The sequence below is a fragment of the Artemia sp. Qi Xiang Cuo genome, unplaced genomic scaffold (assembly GCF_049724085.1).
Source record: "Artemia sp. Qi Xiang Cuo unplaced genomic scaffold, ASM4972408v1 HiC_scaffold_3007, whole genome shotgun sequence".
NCBI classification, from domain to species: Eukaryota; Metazoa; Arthropoda; class Branchiopoda; order Anostraca; family Artemiidae; genus Artemia; species Artemia sp. Qi Xiang Cuo.
The window spans coordinates 1-21,246 of NW_028300402.1; the positions used below are offsets into that span (position 1 = coordinate 1).

General features: G+C 38.3%; 1 protein-coding gene across 1 annotated transcript in view; it reads right to left on the reverse strand.

Annotated features, from left to right (window-relative positions):
- Nucleotides 1-194: 194 nt before the first annotated feature.
- The window catches only part of LOC148938720 (bis(5'-nucleosyl)-tetraphosphatase [asymmetrical]-like), a gene marked incomplete at its 3' end in the record, with an annotated part of 37,820 nt that continues 16,768 nt past the window's right edge, over nt 195-21,246 (reverse strand). Inside the window, exons 2-3 of the mRNA XM_089107592.1 lie at nt 5,602-5,755; nt 195-307 (exon numbers count right to left, since the gene is read on the reverse strand). Of these exons, the coding sequence (XP_088963718.1) occupies nt 195-307; nt 5,602-5,719 (231 nt within the window). The remainder of the gene's footprint in view (nt 308-5,601; nt 5,756-21,246) is intronic.

The following is a 21,246-nucleotide window of genomic DNA, read 5'->3' on the forward strand; positions in this document are numbered from 1 at the left end:
AAAATCTTCTGACACCACATCCTTCAAGAGCCACGCGTCTACCCGGCACTCATAGAATAATTTGTTATTATCATTCTTAATTATGAAGATTTTTTGTCGTTTATATCGTTTATTTAACTTGGCCCATATTTGGGTTAAATCAAATTATATATGCCAAATTAAATTGATAAGAGTAAGAATATTAATAGACTTACGGATAGACTTTCCTTAAAGTTGAGAATATCGTAATCTTGGAGACCTATTCCAGCTTCTTCCATAGTTTCTCTTAATGCAGCTTCCCTCTCATTTTCTCCTTCATCCAAATGACCTGATAAAGCAGTAAAATTCAGTCACAGTGAAAAAGCAAAGGTAAAACGAATTTAAGTTTTTCCAAGACATATAACCTATTTTATGAGTTTCATTTTTATACAAGATGGCGGGTCTGAGCCATTATGTCCCATTTATAATAACATTAATTGTATTGGGGTCGTTCAAAGAGGTGGGCGACCAGGGCAAGCTGCCCAGGTGCCGTGGCTGGGGGGTATGGCTGGAGGTGTACCAGGAATCAGGCTTCTGGGGCTTACTCTATTTTTGTTTGAGTCGGGAGCGTGAGTGCCGTAATTAATTTTGCCCCAGGCGCCACCAGCTCTAGGAATAGTCCTGGGTATGATGGTACATCCAGGACAAAATAAAAGAAATGTTGGCTAGCTTACCTCGTAGGTATTTTTTGGTCTATTCGCTCGTAAATTTATTTGGCTTGTGTTTTTGCCAATGATCCGGTATATAATACAAGGTGTATGCATGTTTTGGCGTCTCAATCTTTAAAAAACAGCTAAAGATCCAGTAGCGGTTATGGAATTATTTTGTCATTTCCGTGACAAAAATATGTTTTGCTAATTACACCGACTTTACTAGCAGAAATGTACAAAGATAAGGTTTAAGAAAAGAGTATGGGTAACTTATAAGACCATGAACTAGCTTTAGTGTCAGCAAAAAAAAGCGTTTTGCGACACTAGGCATTTTTTTAGTGTAATAGTAAGAATCATTAATTTGATTAGTGGAATTGGTAAATTCGGGGTAATAATGTCCGATCTCAGTTCCTAACAGAAGAATGCTTAGAGAGCTTGAAAAATACCAAGTGTCTCCAAACGCTAGATGGTGTGTGTGGACATCAGCACCGGTTCCCACTCTTATAAGTTAGAGGCTGGGAACAAGTAGTTTTTTCCAGCACCAAATTGCAACGAAAATGACAGCAATTCGAGCGTGAAAATTGTCTTGTTTCCGGTGCCGAATTACAAAACGGCACCGAGTTTCCGATTCTGGACATCCAAGATGGTCTGACCCATGCTCATTTCTTTGGTGGATGTTCTTCCTGAGCTGTTTCAGTCCTCAATTGTTTCCTTCTCTTCAACAGCAAAATCAAAAGAAATAATTTGAGGTAAATCATGGAACTATTTATAAACTGCAGTTCACTATTGGTGTCCATTATGTTCAGTTTTGAAAATCTTGCGCAAAGGGCACTGTTTTTGTACCGCCATCGTTTGCCGACTGAGCTGCTGAAATCAGTGCTGAAAAAAGTTACACGTCCCCTGCCCTTTAGCCATATTCTAGGGTTCGAACATATTGCACAAAGTTTTCTATGGAAACAGAGAACAAGATAACCAATTTATATTCCTGAAAATCATTTTTATCTTTGCATTTGCGCGTCTCCAAACAGACGCCTGATTTTCAGAACTGGTATCTGGCAACAGTGACATCAACATGTGTTTTGGTTGAAACATTTAGTTACAAACAATCGTGGACAGTTATTTCTTATCGAAAAAACAAAAGGCTGTAAAACAACCCCGTTCACCAGTATTTCCATTTTTCTGTGCTGTAATATCTAGTTTGCTATTATACTGATATAGTACTAAAACCCAGAATTAGATGGGAGGTATTTTACTTACAAATTTTGATTCCACTTTACTATTTAATTGAATATAATTACTTTTAGAGTGAATTACGATTTGCTTAGGAAAAAAAAAAAAAAAAAAAAAAAAAAAAAAAAAAAAAAAAAAAAACTATCGACGTCAAATGGCCAGACAGCTTGTACAATGAACTTAAAAGCGTAAGTGCTTTTCGGTTCATAAACAATTCTCTCCTGAAATTCCTTCCAAGAAACCGGAAAATAGTAGCCGAAAAATACACTGTTTGAATATTGTATGTCCTCTGTCCTAAAAAAAAATGGGTATCGAGTCCTATGGACACCCATTCTTACCATATACTTTTAGATATCAAGAATCCAATCAATTCATTATTGTACTTCCTTTGTAGCTATCGAGCGCTAAATCCTAAAAGTTATCATAGGCATCGCGATCGCGCTGCCTGAGTAAAGAACGATGTTGGCACAATGTATTGGAATTTTTTTTGGTTTTTTCCATGCCAGGGAACTTCTCAACGAAGGAGTTGTCGTAGAAACTTCGCAAAGGGCTCATTCGATTGGAAATTAGAGTGGCTAGTCCCCTTTTTAAAAGTCGAAAGTGATTGGAGGGCAACTAGCCCCCCCCCACGCCCATCCTTCTCCCAAAAATATCCAATCAAAATTTTGAGATAGCCATTTTGTTCAGCGTAGTTGATTTCCAGATAGAAAATATGTTTTTGAGGAGGACACTCCCCACAACCCTCAGGGCAAGTGTTTTAAGTTATGCACTGGGGGCATATAAGAACAATGTTGGTACAATGTATTATTTATTTTTTTTCCTTTAGAGCAGGGCACTTCGTATCGAAGAAGTTGTCATAGAAACTCATTCAATTGGAATTTGGAGTGGCTCATTCAATGGGCTCATTCAATTGGAAATTGGAGTGGTTAGTGCCCTTTTTAATAGTCGAAAGTGATTGGAAGGCAACTAACACCCCTTCCACGCCCACCATTTCCCGAAACACATCCAATCAAAATTTTGAGATAGCCATTCAACGTAGTTTTAAGTACTGGAAATTAGGTCTTTGAGGATGACAACCAGCCACAGCAATCAGGGCAAGGGTTGTAAGTTATGCCCTGGGGGCATATAAGGTTTTTATTGAACGCGTTGTCGTCGAAACTTCAAAAGGGCTCATTTGATGGGAAATTCAAAGGGCTAGTGCCTTTTTTAACAGTCCAAAGCGATTAGAAGGGAACTAACACCCTTCCATGTCTACCATCTCCCCAAATATATCTAACCAAAATTTCTAGATGGTCAATGTGTTCCAAGCAGTTTAAAGTTTAGTCAATTATACCTTTGGGACACTCCCCCCCCACAGTCTTTAGGGCAAGGGTTATAAGTTATGCCCTAGGGGCATATAAGGTTTTTATTGTAATCTTTGTCGTAGAAACTTGAAAAAGGGCTCATTTGATTGGAAATTCAAAGGGCTAGTGCTCTTTGTAATAGTCGAAAGTGATTGGAGGGCAACTAACCCCCCTCTTAGGCCCACAATTTCCCAAAACACATCCAATCAAAATGTTTAGATATCCATTTTATTCAACGTAATTGAAAGTTTTGGAAATTAGGTCTTTAAAGATGACAGCCCCTCCCCCCCCCCACAGTCCTCAGGGCAAGGGTTGTAAGTTATGCCCTGGGGGCATATAAGTTTTTTATTGAAAGCATTGTCGTAGAAACTTCACAAGGGCTCATTCAATTGGAAATTGAAAGGGCTAGTACCTTTTTTAATAGTTGAAAGTGATTGCAGAGCGACTAACGCCCCTCTCACGCCCACCATTTTCCCAAACACATCCACTCAAAATTTTGATATATCCATTTTGTTCAAAGTAGTTGAAAGTTCTGAAAATTAGGTCTTTTAGGATGATAACCCCCCTCAGAGTCCTCATTGCAAGGGTTGTAAGTTATGCCCTGGGGGCATATAATGTTTATATAGAAAGTTGTTGTAGACATTTCAAAAAGAGCTCATTTGATTGGAAATTGAAATCGCCTTCTTTAACAGTCGAAAGTGAGTGGAGAGTAATTAAACACCCTCTCACGCTCACCATTTCCCCAAAAACATTCAATGAAAGTATAGAGATAGCAATTTTGTTCAACGTAGTTGAAAGTTCTGAAAATATGTATTTAAGGATGACAAAACCCCCAGAGCTCCCAGGGCAAAGATTTTAAGTTATGCCCTGAGAGCAAATAAGGTTTTCATAGATAGCGTTTCCTTAGAAACTTCAAGAGGTGGTCATTCAATTGGAATCTGAGATGGCTATTGCCCTTTTTAATGGTCGAAAGTGACTTATAGGAAACTAACCCCCCCCCCCCCTCACGCCCACGATTCCTCCAAACACATCCAATCAAAATTTTCATTTTGTTTGATAGCCATTTTGTTCAACGTAGTAGAAAGTTCTGAAAATTAGGTCTTTGAGAAAGACACCCCCCGAGCCCTCGGGCAAGGGTTGTAAGTTTTGCCCAAGGGGTATATAAGGTTTTTATTGAAAGTGTTGTCGTAGAAACTTCAAAAGGGCTCATTTGATTGGAAATTGAAAGGGCTAGTGCCATTTTTAGTAGTTGAAAGTGATTGGAGAGCGACTAACGCCCCTCTCACGCCCACCATTTCCCCAAACACATCCAATCAAAATTTTGAGATAGCCATTTTTTTGACGTAGTTGAAAGTTCTGGAAATTAGGTCTTAGAGGATGACAACCACCCTAACAGCCCTTAGGGTAAGGGTTGTAATTTATGCCCTAGGGGCACATAAGGTGTTTATCGAAAATGTTGTCGTTTCAAAAAGGGCTCATTCGATTAGAAATCGAAAGGCCTAGTGCCCTTTTTAATAGTCGAAAGTGATTGGAAGGCTTGACATTTTTATAGTAAGGATCGATGTGGGTATAATGTATTATTATTATTTTTTTTGTCGTTGTTTACACCAGGGCACTTTGTATCGAAAGAGTTGTCGTGGGAACTTCGAAAAGAGCTCATTCGATTGAAAATAGAAAGGGCTGGTGCCCTTTTAAATCGAAAGTGATTAGATGGAAATTATTAGTGGCTAGTCCCCTTTTTAATAGTCGAAAGTGATTCGAGGGCAACTAATCCCCCTCCCACGCCCACCTTCTCATTTGCCCATTATGTTTAAAAACTAAGTGTTACCATAAGATTAGATCAAAATGCACTGCGTTAATGCTAATTCCCAATAAGGCATCTCAGCAGTATCCCAAGAACGGGATACTGGGAACAATTTAATTATTCCCAGCTCCTTCTTAAAAAGCATTTTTAGTATTAACTACAATTATAACTTGTGGAAAGTCCTTTATTGCTTCAATGAGCTAAATTACAGATTGTTTTCATGCAATAAAATCAACCAAAAACATAAAAAGGAAGAAGAGGAAATTTCAATATAGGTTGGCCTACTGTAGGATAGGATAATTTCAATAGGAGGATTTACAAATAACTTTTTTAAAAATACACACATTGGTACTTGCAAATTACAACTTTGCTCATTAGATCAAAAACTAAACCTTTAAAAAAAATACTTAAGCTGATTTTTAGCAAATTTTATTTCAACCCCCTCCCCCCTGACTTATATTTACTAGTAAATGTTGAATAAATCTAAGCCACAGTGTAACTATGACCATGGACATTATTGGTACACTGAAGTGTTTATCTAGAAAGATTTTTCTACCTTTTGGAGGTGACCAATGATGTTCCCCATATGAAGCCTGCATCAACAGATACTGAATCTCATTTGATATCACCCTAAACAAGAGCATCCCAGCAGCACGCAGTGGAACATTGTTCATTTATACTTCACAAAAGTGCTCACTACGTGGGTTGCACTAAAAAAAAGAAAAAAAAACTCAGAACAGAAACATACAAATTTTATAACTTTTGGTGGTGATCAATAATTTTCCCTATACAAAGACTGCATTAACAGAAACTGAACCTCATTTGATAGCATCCTAAACTAAAGCATCACAGCAACCTACAGTGAAACATTGTTCATTTATACTTCACAAAAGTGTATGTAATTTGAAAACTTACCAAAACTTACTTCACTAAAAAAGAAGAAAAGAGAACTCAGAACAGGCATGTACAGACTTATACCTTTAAGAGGTGACCAATAACGTTCCCCATAAGAAACCTGGATTAAAAGATTCTGAGTTTCATTTGATGAATTGAATAAAAAAAGTTTTCTCAACTGAAAGTAACATGCAAAATTAAAACTTAAAAGCAACAGTATTATTCCAAATATGAAGGGAGCTACCTTTTCCTCAACCCTTGCTCTTTATGCTAATTTTTTTTAGCTTGTAACAAAACTTCTTATTCCAATTTAATGGCCCTAGTGTTTCAGTAGTAGTTCTTAAAGAATTTTGACAAAGAGTCACACTTTAGCATAAAAAGCAAGAGAAGGAGGAGGGGACAGCCTTCATGTAAAAAATACTTTCTGTTCATTTTAAGTTTCAATGTTGCTCCTTGCTTTCAGTTAAAAGAAACTTGTTTTATTATTTAAATTCTTATTATTTTTCAAATCATGCTGGGAAACCTGCATTCCCCCTCTGTGGAAAATTCCTCCCACGCAAAAAATCATCCTGCAGAAAACTCTCCCCTATAAGGACAATTCCCCCCTTGCTGATAATTCCCCTGGAGGATTCTCCTTACTATTTTTTTTTAATTTAATGTCTTATCATTTTCAAATAACATTGGGAATCCCTCCCCCCTCAGTGACGAATTTTCCTTAGAAAATCCCGCAGTTAAAGATCCCCTTAAAAATTCTGAATATTTCCCAATAACAAATACCATATGTAAACAATGGAGAAATTGCAGAACTTACAGCCCTTTCCCCTGTGTAAATTTTGCTAGAAAATTCATCCCCGAGGAAAATTCACTCTGTGGGAAATCCCCCCCCCCCCATGCAGAATATTTTCCCCAAGAATTTTCTGTATATTACCAATGCCTGTATATTTCCAATTTGCCAATGGGCAAATTATAAAATTTACATCCCTTTCCTAGGGACTGTGGAGGTCCCCAGAGCCATAGTATTGGACATTTCAACTATGCTAAATCAATGGCTATCTCTAAGTCTGATCAAATGTCACTGGGGTAAAAATGGCCATGGGAGGGGGGGGGGGGTAAAGCTAGTTGCCCTCCAATCTTTTTGGTCATTTAAATAGGGCACTTGAACTTTTAATTTCCATTCAAACGAGCCCTTTGCCAATCTTCTAGGACCATTGGTTCGATTTGTTCACCCCGGGAAAAAAACCCTAAGCCTGGCTGAAAAAAGTCCTGTCTACACATAAAAACTAGTTTTTTTCAGTTTTTATAAAACATAATACTAATATGAAAGATCAGTACTTTATTGTGAAAACATGTAAAACAACAGAAGATAATAAGGAAATTTTTGAAGACAGTGAACACAACCTAAGCAGATATTTTGACCATATATACAACAGCCATTACCTTAAATTATCTTAAATCGCACTTGCTAGCGATATGGACGAGTCCAGTGCACGCCAGTTAGTGATGATGGGGCTGCGGGACATATGCTGCATCCCAATAAGTGAGCCATGGTTTTGTTGCCCAGTGCTTGTCGAGATTTGATTTGAAGCTATCAATTGTTGAAGATCCCACTGTCCTCTCGCTTAGACCTTTCCACAGACCTACAATTCGATTGTAGAAGAAATTACTTTTTCTTGTCTTGGCACACTTGCAGAACATCTTTACTGAATGACCTCTCGTACTTGACTACAGATTCAAACATATCTTTGTTGTTAGAGTCTGGAGTCTGGTTTGTTGTTAGACTTTAGCAAATTATAGGTCATTATCATATTGCCTCTGTATTGATGGTATGTCAGAGTTGGTAGCTTCAGGCTCTGCAGGCTCTGCAGTTGAAATCCATACTCTTTATCTTTGAGACCCTTTACGGATTTTGTCACCCATCTTTGAACAGATTTGAGAGCCATCTGGTCTGTTTAATTAATTAGTGTGGTGAAGCACATTTCACACTCCAATCTAGGCCTCATCAGGCTTTTATAGAGTTTTGTCACTATTGCTGGGGATCTACTAGTGACTGTTCACTTGATGATACCAACAGTCTGGTTAACCCCTGCTACTGTAGCACGGATGTGGCAGCTGAATTTGAGGTCTTCATCCACAACAACCCCCAAATCTCTTTCATCATCAGCAAAATATAATATTAAAAAAAAAGAAAACACACTTACTCCAATCTCACCAATAAAAATAGTTTTCAAACTAAAACCATAAATGAATTTTAAAACTCTCAGCTTCCTCACCTTACATAGATTCAGCCAAAGACAAGAGTCTTGGCTCTTAGAAAGGCAGTGTGATCTATCCTGCACTTCAGTCTAAAATATAGTTGCATGCAAGGTACAACTATTTGCTCCCAATTAGAGACTTTAAAATTATAACCTCCAAAGTGGCTGTAATGAAGTCTGGAATGAATGCAATTGTGTCCATGATGCAATAATTTACCATAAATCAGGATTTAGGGAAGGCATAATGATCAAAATATTTGTTCTTAACTGTTAATAAGGTAACCGTTTTGTTTTTATCTTTTTTATATATTCATGTCTTATCAGGATTTAACTCATAATGTCAATTTGAAAAACAAAACCAGAAAACTTAGAGATTAACTGAGGGATTGGCTATTTCCAGGTATCTTAAAGTGGTGAAGCAGGGGCGAATTGAAACAGGTAGCAAATTTGAAAATTTGTTGAATGGAATTTTATAGTAAAATTTTAGGTGTGGGTGCAGAATTAATTACCCTCAAGAGGAAACACTAGGCTATAAAATCCTGAAGACTGCATTAAAAATTCTAAATACTTAAATATATCATTCATAAAAGTGCACCATTTTACCCCTCTCCTAATTTATAAATATGTAGTGCAAACTAAATATTCTATATGTATTTTTTTGCTTCTTTATTTTATCTATGACATGTGGAGAAATATATAATTTTGGCTATAACAGAGGAAAGGGGGGTTTAAAGTGAAGTGCTATTAGGAATGATATAAGTAATATTACGAAATTTTTAAGGTTGCTTTCAGAATTCTATAGTGTTTCTGGTGAAAGTCTAGAATAGGAGCTTTCCATAAGGAGACATGCTAGAACAAAAAGACAGACAATTTTAGATTCCTAATTTTAGTTTCATTTTCACAGTTTTTACATTAAATTGCAGCTTGGAGTAATATAAGGATTTCTCCTTGTAGAGCTAAAGAGTTGACGATTTGAGTTGTATTCAGGATTCTTTAGTGATCAGGTGCACTGTGCTGATCCATTGCTTCCCAGTTGAGTTTACACTCCCTAGAGGACCCCTCGTCATCCTGTCTTTGTTTGAAGATGTCCAAAGATTCAGCAGTAACAGTTTCTTCAGAGTCTATTCCAACTGTTGACGATTCTTTAGGGAAAGAATTGAACTCGGACTCTGGATAGGGTAGACTGCTCAATAAGTTTCAGCTGATGACCTCTAGTTCTTGAGTTAGGACCATCAGTGAGAAATACTGCTGGGAGTATATTTGCCCTCAGTAACTTATTGGTTAAAATGACATCACCTCTATTTCTCCTGTATATACGAGTTGGGAGTTTCGGCTTTGCTAGTCTTCCAGGAAAGTTTTTGCATGCCGGATATCACTTTGGTGTCACGTCTCTACATATCTTCCAACGCTTTTATGTCTTTTTAAAATAAGGGGAGGCTAGAGGCATTCCAACTTCAAGCTTAGGACGCACAAGTCCCTTATACAGAAGACTGATGACTTTAGGGAAATGAGTGAAAAAAGTGTGCTTAATCAGCTCCATGGTTGAATTAGCACCAGTAGCAGACTTCTTAGCATGAGTGCTGAATATCAATTCATTATCTATAGCGATTCCAAGATCTTGCTTAGTATTTACAGAGGAAAGTGGGTGACCTGAGAGAAAATAAGATCAACAAGAGTTCATTTTGCCAGAGTGAATGACATGGCACTTGACAACAATAAATTTAAGAAGCCAAGCCTCAGCCCATTGATACGGCAATCCAAAATTATTCTGCGGGGCGGCATGATCTTCACAGGACAAGGCTGGTCCAATGTGCTTCAGGTCGTCAGCATAGAGTCTTAGTTTACTGCTGATAGTGGAAGGAGCATCATTGATGAAAATATTAAAAAGTATAGGGTCCAAAAGACTCCCCTGAGGAACTGCACTCAAAACATGCTTTGACAAAGAAAGAATACAGCTACCAGAGTCATCAAATAACTGAACACATTGAGATAGCATATAAAGAAAATCAAGGATCCAGAGCAGGGACTTCTCTTGAAGGTTGACAGCACGTAATTTGATTGCAAGTTGCTTGTGACAAACTTTGTCAAAAGCTTTACAAAGGCAAGCAGAATCAAGTCAGTAAGCACACCTGTATCAAGTAACTTAGTGATATCGTCATATGATTCAAGGAGATAGGCATTAATTCATCTTCCAGAACGAAAGCCATGTTGTGAGTTGTACAAGATATTATTTGCTTCAATATGTCTAATAACTCCAGAATTGATTATTCTTTCAAGAACCTTAGCAACTACCAATGTCATGCTGATAGGTCAGTAATTTTCAGCAAGGTTCTTTCTAACTTTCTCAGATATTGGAATGATAGGGGTTATTTTCCAATCTAGAGGTAGTCTGGAAAGGTTTGATGATAACTTGAACAGTAAGAAAAGAGGTTGACACAAGACTGTTCAACATTCATGGAGGATACACGGATGAATGCAGTCTGGACCAGCAGACCTATTCATTTTGAGGGACATAAGTTCCTTTAAAATTATTGAATCATTAATCAGAATAGGTTCCAAATTATGTGATACATCATACATAAGAGGCAGGGGAAAAACAATAGTGGAATTTGAGGAAAAAACAGATGCAAATTGTTGGTTGAGTATCAACTTTCAGCTCAGGATCAGCAACTGGTCTATTTGGCAGGATATCAGGGCAGTGTGTCTGCTGCAACATTTTTGAGAGGCATAACGCCAGAAAGATTTAGGACTTTTGCCAACATCATCAGAAAACACTTCCTCAGACCATCTCTTCAACTGCTTGATGTGGTTGGTTGTTTGGTTATGAAGAGTTGATAATTTTCTGAGGTTTTCTTTTTCCTGCAATGATTCCATGCTTGATGTTTTCTATTAATTAGCTTACTTGTTTCTGTAGTTAAAAAGATAGACTTTTATATGATAAGAGTTAGACCAACCCTCACTAATATCATTGGTGATAAGCTGTTCCCAATTGACATTGGCAAGTCCTTTGGAGACTCGTTTATAATTGACATATTTTGTTGCTTGGAAAAGGGTTGTTTACTAGGCAAACATAAATCTGAAATAATTACAACATGGTCTCTATTACCAATGGGTGCGATTATTTTACATTTTTTATAAGAAGGTCAGGATTACTGAGAATAATCAGATCAAGAGCGTTGGAAACTTGGTCTTCCCTGAAACGAGTTGGTTGTGAAATTGTTTGACAGAGAATTATCAGAGAGGGGAGTCAAAAAGAAGGATTTCTAGAGCAAAAACCAGATCCATCAATTTATCGGATTTTAGGAAGGTTAAAATCTCCTAGAAAGAAAAGATCATAACTTGCAAATTGGACATCACATGTGATAACACAGCAACCAAATTCGATTCAGAGTTGAAAACACATGGAGCACTGGGGCTTCTATAAACAACACCCACTACAACTGAGATTGTTTGATTGTTGTAGCATTAGAAAGCTACATAACAGAGGTGAAAACCTTAGTTCAGGCCTGTAGCTACAGGGACGCAGACGAAATGGTACGAGATAGAATAGTCTGTGAAATGCTGAACCCACGTATCAGAGAGCGCCTGCAGGTAGAAGGGGATGCCCTAACCCTTGAAACAACTATAGAGAAATGTCACATGTTTGAAACAACCCGCCACAGCTAAGAACGTTTGAGGAAGGTAGCATAAAAAAAGAAGTCGATTCCATTCACAAAATCAATCGCCGCCCAAGCAGAAGAAAGGACGAGTCCAAGACCACCAGCCCAAAATCTAGAAAATACTACTTCTGTGGAGGCAGCTACAGCCCTAATCACGCATGTCCTGCAAAAGCAAAAACATGTACAAAGTGCCGCAAGCCTAACCATTTTGCACGCGTCTGCAGAAGCAACAAGGTCGTAAATGTAGTTTCATGAAGTCTCGGAACAAATAACAAGCAATAAGCCATAGTTTCCCTCAAAATAAACGCCCAGTTGCCAGTTAACTTCAAAATTGACACAGGAGTGCAAGCAAATATCCTTCCTATCAAGTATTTTGACATGCTCTTGCCAAAGCCAGAAATAACCAAGGCTAAGCAGAAGCTTACTAGTTACTGCGGTGGAAGGATTCCCTTTCGAGGGACATGTACTGTGAGCCGTACCTATGAACAATCAAGGCCTTCCAACTAGCAATTCTACATTGTAGAAGCAGACTCTGTTCCCATAATTGGCTTAAGATCAAGCTTGGATCTGAACCTTATTAAATTGATCATGAAGGTCAACTCTGCTGCACGCACTGAAGTACCAATCTGCAACTCTGTTTTGGAGATTATTAAAGAGTTTAATGATGTCTTCAAAGGGGTATGAAAGCTGGATGGCAAGTGCCATTTTTATTTGAAGGACAGAGCCATCCCTATGGTTCATGCTGTAAGGAAAATTCCATCAGTTCTTCGCAACGAGCTTAAAGCAGAGCTTCATAAAATGGGGAAAGACGGTACCATTGAGAAGGTGACTCTCCCTACTGAATGAATCAACTCCATGGTGGCCGTTCAAAAGAAAGATGGCACTCTCCGCCTCTGTATTGACCCTGTGGATCTCAATAAATCCATCAGAAGACCCCACTACCCTATTCCACCGCTAGAAGACTCTACATCCAACTTGAATGGAGCAAAGTACTCCACAAAGCTAGACGCACGTTCAGGATACTGGTCATTGTTGCTAGATGAGGAATCCTCAGACCTAACTACATTCAACACTATCTTTGGAAGATACCGTTTCAAGCGTATGCCGTTTGGCACTATATCAGCGCAGGACGAATTCCAGAGGCGCATTGAGGAAGTGTTTGAAGGTCTCACTGGCTTTATAGTTATCATAGACGATCTGCTAGTTTTCGGTTCAACCCTGGAAGAGTATAATCAGCGTCTTGTTGCTGTCTTAAAGAGGGCACGAGCAAAAGGGTTGAGGTTCAACCTCAGTAAATGTAAATTTGGTGTACAAGAGATAATATACTTTAGCCAGATGATTGGCAAAAAAGGGATGCACCCTGATCCAGAGAAGCTACGTGCAATTAACGCAATGCCGAAGCCAGCGAACAAAGAAGAGCTGACCACACTCCTAGGATTACTGAATTACTTAGCCAGATACATCCCTAATCTATCAAAAAAATGCAAGGACCTTCGTGACATCTGCAGAGAAAAAGACTTTGTTTGGGAAATAAAGCACGATGTTGCCTTAAAGGAAATAAAGGGCTCCATTGTGTCGCACTTTCATTTCTTTGATCACCGAAGTGCCTCAATTGATCTGACAGTCGATCACACGGCCTAGGAGCATACATCTCAACGAATGGACAGGCAATAGCATACGCTTCAGGGGCTCTTACACCTACCAAGCATAGATACTCACAGCTAGAGAAAGAGCTTTACGCCATTGTATTTGGCTGCCGATATTTCCATCATTACATTTATGGAAGGCAAGTCAATGTGTTCTCTGATCATCACCCTCTTGAAACCATCTTACGACAGCCTTTGCACAAGGCCCCAGCAAGACTACAAAAGATTCTGATGCTCCAGATTCAGCCATACAAATTGAGTTTCACTTACCAACCCGGCGCAGAATTACCAGTCACTGATGCTTTATCAAGGCTCCACCTGTCAGACATTGACAAAGCAAGCCAGAGAGAACTCGAAACGTATGTACACCAAGTTGTCAAGTTACTTCCGGTGAGCGACTCAAAACTGCAAGAAATCCGCAACCAGTCTAAAGAAGACCCTCAGCTAGTTGCACTCAGACAAATTATAGAAACTGGCTGGCCAGTTTGCCGCAAGCTATGTCCTAGTCACGTACTTCCATTTTGGGGAGTCCGACACGAACTGTGCATCAATGACGAAATCATATTCAAGGGAGACAAGATAGTTGTACCAGCATGTATGAGATCCGACACGTTAAAACAGCTACACGCGTCCCATCTAGGGATGGAGAAAACTAAACAGAGATCCAGAATGCTCATCTACTGGCCTCAAATGAACACAGACATAGAAAATCTGATTGTCAGCTGCTACACATGCCAAAAAAAACAGAAGGAGTCTAAAAAAAGAGGCACTCCTAGTGTCTCCACTCCTAAGAGCCTCCTAGTGGTGGACTACCATAGTCGCTTTTTTGAAACAGATCTGTTGCGTGAATTAACATCTGCAGAAGTCATTTTTAAACTGAAGTCGCATTTTGCCCGTCATGGCATACCCCAGTTCATGATGTCTGATAATGGTAGACAATTCGTGTCCCAAGAATTCAAGAGGTTTGACAGAGACTGGGAATTCGAGTTAAAAACTTCAAGTCCAATATACCCCCAGTCAAATGGATTAGTGGAAAAGACTATCCAGACTTGCAAGAGCATCATGACCAAGGCAAGTGAAAATGGATCAGACCCATATCTCGGATTCTGGAATACCGTAACACCCCAATAGACGGTTTAGCTGCCCCCTCACAAATGCTCATGAGCCGCCAGCTCCGCTCAAAACTGCCATGCACAGAAAAGCACTTGGAAAAGAGAGTGGTAATGACTTCTGAATTCTTGGCGAGCAGAAAGATGGCTCAACACAGACAGAAATCCTACCATAACCGGCATGCTAGAGAACATCCCGAACTCAGAGGTGACCATGACTTCTTCAGAAAACAGCCAGAAGCGCCGTGGAAAAGCGGGGAAATAATTAAAGAGGCAGATGAGCCTAGATCGTACTACCTATCAACTAAACATGGTACAACCTTTCGCTGCAACCAAAGACACTTAATCAAAGCAGCCTCTCCACTCACACCTGATGATAGACCTGCCATGAAGTACCCCTCTGGGGCTGTGTCAAGGTCACTAAACCTGCGACAGGTTGCAGAGTGTCCTGACACTACCCCAAGCATGAGTCTGCACAGATCATTGCAGAGATTCCCGACTACCGCCACCGAGCCTGGTATGGCCATAGATGAGCCCCACCTGTCAGCAAGTGAACCGTCTAGCACAATCCAAGCACAAGCAACAGGTGCTCAGGCGATAAGATCCAGCAGAGTGGTGAAGCCACCAGAGACTAAACCTATAATGAATAACGAAGTGACAATGAAGCAATTGTGTCTAGTGTAGGTTTGCCAAAACCCATTGGTAACTGATGGGAGTGATCCTTGTGCCTCCGGCTGTTGTGTTCTGTTGTGTCCTGTAGTGAGTGATAATTGTGTGAGCCAAGTTATTAGCAGTTAGCAGAATAAGCCTAGCGCCTCCATGCCTAGAGGTAGAAGGAAATCTTCTCTTGGAAATAGCTGAAGGGGGATGTAGCATTATGTGATACCTTGCTTTATGCTTGTGGTTATACACCAGCTTGCTATTGCGTGATTATGCTTATTTGCCTTGATGTGTTATGCTTGCTTGCTTTGCTTATAGTGTTCTTTATTATAGGTGCCTGGGTTTTAAATAAAGATTTATATACCAAACATTACAATTGTTTATTTTTATCCAAACAGACTCAATTCCATTAGTAATAAGAGAATTAAAATGAATGAGCCTAACCTTTAGTACATCTCTTACATATAAACACACTCCTCTGTGACAAAGTGGGGAATGCAGGTAAGAAAAGAGTTGGTAACTATTGATTTGGATTTCATCAGGTGATAAGGCTGACAAGGTGTAATTTCACAACTTCTGTAATTGCTGCAACATCCACATCTGCCATTAACATATAAAAGGAAAGTTCAGAAAGTTTATTAGGGGGGCTATCAACATTGGAAGTATAAAACTTCATTCCTTGAGAGGTAGGAATATTGTTGGTATGTGTATAGCGCATGCATGGTTACCGCTACGGAAACAGTCTAATCATTGACAGTTTTAGGTATCCGTGAATAAGTTCTAAGGCGAGAGTGGAAGTTAGGACAATTCTTGGAGTTGCCCACCTCACCTGCCCAGAGTCTCAGGCAAGTGACCCTAAACTTGAAAAAGTGGAAATTGGCTCAGATTAATGAACTTAGCTGATGCAAAGAATAGATACTATTGGGAAAGTGACTGGAGACACTTATGACATCTGTGAACAAGCGCTAAATTGAGAGAGGAATTTGGGACAATATTTGGGGGTGTCCACCCGCCCAGAGTCTCGGGCAAGTGACCCAAAAATTTGAAAAATTTCTGAAAAATTCAAAATTTTTTCAGAATGTGGAGCTGAGCATGGGCAATTAATAGGTACTATTGGAAAGATAAAGATGGCTTTAAATGATTGTTTGCCTGTTATTTAAAGCAAATTTATTATTATAGTCCTATGTCAATTATAAATTTTTGGTCAACCTTCTTAAGACCATAGGCAAGCAGGTCTTGCTTGCCTCTCATTACAGGCAATCTAACGGTCTTATGTCAATTTTAAATTCTTGGTTAGCATGGCTGAGACTCTAGGCAAACAAACAAACAAGTGTGTGTCCAATAAGAGATTTATGCATACTCCTGCTATTTACCCGTACCCCAGACATTTAAACATTTGCCTCTCAAATGCTTGGACTATCTGTCTTGGCTTTTTTCTGCCTACAATTGACTGTGTCTTGATGCAACCTAGTGCAAAATACTTGATAACTTTAATTCATGACTAGTATCAGGATGCAGGACTAATATAAGCAGGAACCAAAGAATTAGGAATATTGTTCGATACCACACTGTGAAATAACAAGGAAGAAACAGTAGGTTAGCAAGTTATTGCAGAAGAAACACTAGAAATAGAAGCAAAAGATAGGTCAGCATCAGACAAAGAAACATTATTATTAACACTACTAGGCATTTCAGAGACAAGATTAAATGGTGCATGACTATATCACTTAAACAATTTACAGGGGTAGAAGGAGGCAGAGTCATCAGTGGAACATTGGAGAGGTCAGAAGGTTGCTCCAACTAGCAAGTTTTTTTTTGTACAATGGCAACCTAAAGAATTGTCATATCCACCTCCCCATTAGCTTTTTGGTGGATCAACTCCTCAACTTGAGCTTTGCTTTGTTTGATCTTCCTTAGGACTGTCACCATAGAAACAGATTGTACCTATGGTGAACAAAACAGATATTTTGTTCACATGTTTAACAATTCATTCCCAGCTATCCTTTAATAGTCTTATACAGCTCAAAGCTTTATTAAACTGACCGAAAAATGATAAAATTCTTGCTTTACAACATCCAGCAAATATCTATTAACCATATTTCCTCATTTTTATTTGTTTTTGGATCAGTTTTCATGAAATATTGTGTTAGTTTTTAACATAGCCTAGAGCAACATGAGACCTTTAATAGGGATGGGGATGAATTTTCAAAAACACAAACAAAACCATTAATTACCAACCTTAAATTACACTTGCTAGCTAGGACAAATTCTGTGTTGACTGGTTTCAGAAATGACAGTTAGTCATCTGTGTGGCATCCCAACCAGGGCACTATGGTTTGTTGAGCCACTCCCTGTCTACTGATGACTTGAACCTATCCATGCTCGTAGAGGTCACTGTTTTTTCACTGCGCGAGTTCCACAAGCTGACAACATTATTTGAAAAGAATTTGTTCCTTAATCGGGTATTTACTCATTTCTGGAAAAGCTTATGAGGTTGACCATGAGTTTTCTTTGAATTGTCCAGTTGGAAAAGACCAGAAATGGTATTCTTAGAATTTAGAAGCTTCTATGCTGTTATAATAATATAATGCAAAACAAATAGGCCACAGGGCCTCTACAAAAATCTTTTAAATTGACCAACGTTATAGGCACTTTCACTGTAGTATTTGTCCAGTTCCTGCCTGAACGAGTTGGCATTGGTGACTTCGAAGGGAAGCTTGTTCTAGGGTTGTGTTACTCGGTTCTTGAACACCCATTGGCCAATATCCTTTTGGAACCTCTCCTCTTGAAGTTTGAGGTTGTGACCATGGAGGTTCGTGTGGCTGAAGCTGAGAATATCGGTAACATGGTTGTTTTCCTAGGCGTCGTAGCAAAGCTTGTATACCTCAATGAGGTCTCCTCGGTGCAGTCAATAAGCTAGTGATAAAAGCTTGAGCTTGCAGAGCCTATCTTTGTAATGTAAGTTTCTCAGAGTCAGACAGAACTTTGTTATTCGTCTTTGAACTTTTTCGAGAGCTTCGATAACTTTGTTGTAAAAGGGACGTGTAATGCAATGACCGTATTCAAGGATTGGCCGTACTAAAGCTTTGTAGAGAAGGCAAAGGGTCTTATCATTTCCAAAAGTGAAGTTGCGCCTTAAAAATCCTGCAACACGATTTGCTTTCCCAATAATGCTGTTGTAGTGGGTCTGGAAGTTGAGGTTGATGTTATCATATTGCCATGTTTGTGTTGATATGTTAGAGATGGTATTCTAAGCTTACAGATACAGGATGGATAAGGAACATCATAGAGGTCCTTAATATATTTTTTTGTGCTCCTCTAGACTGATTCCATGGCTGCTTAGTCAGTCTTTGTGATTGGGCAAGCAACACATATTCCAAACTCTAGTCTGTATAAAAATGAATATAAAATTAGTAATCAAAAAGTGCACCTCTTTTAGTTCTAACCTACCTCTTTTTGTAGAACCACAATACTAAAACTACTACTATCAACAATTCACAGCAGCATTAAGCTGCCTGAGGCCAGCAAAGCCACATACATTCCTTCTCCATCCCAATCTATTCAATGCATCCCTCTAACACCCTCCCAAGAAGTTCTAATTACCCTTAAATCTTTTTTTTATAACATCCTCTCAACCTATTCAACAATTTGTCATCCTTAATCTGGATAACACGTACTAGCTATCTCAACCATTCTCTTGTTATTGCTGTATGAAGCAATATTTTTTAATATTTTTAAACCTCTTTTTTTGCACAGATTACTGCTAGAGATATGGTCAGTCAAACAGGTACCCAAAACAATCTATAAGGAATATTTAGCCACTAGCCTACACCTTTACTCTGTTTCATTTTGGAAAGAAGTAATTTTATTTTAACACCAAACTTTAGATGAAGTATGGGTATAAGCCTATAAGCATTCCAGTACATAAGGAAACATGTTAAGAAAACAATTCTCACTCCATAATATGCAGAAAAATCTTAGTTCACATATTTTAAAGGGGGGAACCTTTATCTTCAATTATTTCATTGTAGTAAACAATTTTTAACCAAAATTCTGAAAAATAAACATGAATTTGACAGCATTTTCATAGTTAGCCATCAATGCCACCTACCAAAACCAAATTAATAGACAAATACTGATAATTTGGGTTAAGTAAGATTAGTTAGATGGCATTTGGGTGTTTGTTTATAAACAATATTAAAAACTTAGCAAATACAGACAAATATTTAAAATGTGATAGAAAAACTGGAAATACAAGGAAAAAGGTTGAGCTAATGGTTTTCCCCCTGCAAAATATGTTAACTAGGATTATTCTGCATATTATGAAGTAAGAATTGTTTCCTTAACATGTTTCCTCATGTACTGGACTGCTCCTAGACATGCACCAAAATATTGTTCCGAACACTATGGGATGTCAAAACAAACATATCAGATTTTATACTGTAAAAAAGTGAAATAAAACCAAGGATATAAAAATTCCCAAAATGCTTGATATTAATGTCCTATTAGTGTTGACAATCATTTTCACAGTAAAAGCATATGAACTACTAAAGAACTAAGCACAAACCAGTCAAATTTTGAATAGTTGATGCTACTACAGTTTTTGGAATTGATTGCACGTATTAGTTTTCAGAACATTTGGTGATGTTGAGTTGATTTGAGGTCACCTCACGTCTTCAAGGACCTTGTGACCAGATTTTGTTCTCTTTCTCTTTCTTCAATGTGCAGCAAACTTCCGGATGCTGCAAATTAAAAGACGACATGTATACAATTTTATAGATAAGGCACTACACACTTCCAAGTTTATCAGTCATGGACAAAAAATCTAATATGAGATTAATTATTGTTAATGAATGTTCTCTATTCCATGCAGCATGATTTATCTGCATTGGTAAACCATTCAATGCAAAAAAAAATCCATAATCTTTTTGCTATAGTTTACATATGATGGACAATCAAATAAAATATGTTCCAATGTTTCATTTGTTCCACAATTTTCACAATTTGGATTTTCACCATATTAACGTCCCATGTAACTTACTGTACCACAATGTCCTGATCTTATAGGAAAAGCAGCTCTTCCTCTTTGTCAATTAAGATGATAGTAAATTCCGAGATTTGATTTGGCTGAGGTTAAGCTGTCTGTTTATTCTTCTTGTTGCCGTATTACATAGCAATAATCAGTCATTCCTTGTTATCTTTTGTATTTTATTAGCAATTTGGCTTATTTCATTTGGTGTGTCGAGCGTTAAACCTTTGCCATCCAATATGGCTTCTTTAGCTAGCTTGTCTACAGACTCATTACCAGGGATCCCAGCATGATCAGGCAACCATTGTAAAGATATTGACAGCCACAATTCAATGAATCAAGCAATGTAGAATAACATTTATGAATTTCAGAACTTTTATTCTTTTTTAGATGAAAATTTAGAATTGTTATTGGAACGCTCTGAAGAGTCACAAAATATTACATATGGTTCATAATTTTGGCAGTATCTTCTGATCATATTGACGGTAATTTGAATTGCAATGCACTCTGCCTGAAAAATTGAAGATAGGAAGTACATGTGGTATTATGACTGCAGGGAATTCAGTGCTTCCTGATAGTTATTTCAATGTCCAAGGGGGAATTTGTATCACTGGGGGAACCTTCAATACCATTGTTAGGTTCAGTGTAATATCTTCTTTGTGTAATAATGAAAGAGCCAATTCAATGCAATACTGCTTATCCATTCTTCTATCTGGATTCTTTGTAAGTATTCTACTGGTCTTGATTATTCTGGTTTTAATAGGATTATTATCACTGATCCAAACCTTTTGAAGATAACTTAGTGCTTGAATTTTCATACGGGTCAAACTTAATGGTACTCCAGCTTCACTGTGCAGAAATTTTGTAGGCATTGTTTTCCTGGCTCCAAAGGCAATCCAAAGTGCTGAATTTTGGATTGTGTCAAGTTTTTTCAGAGAACGAATCTCTGACA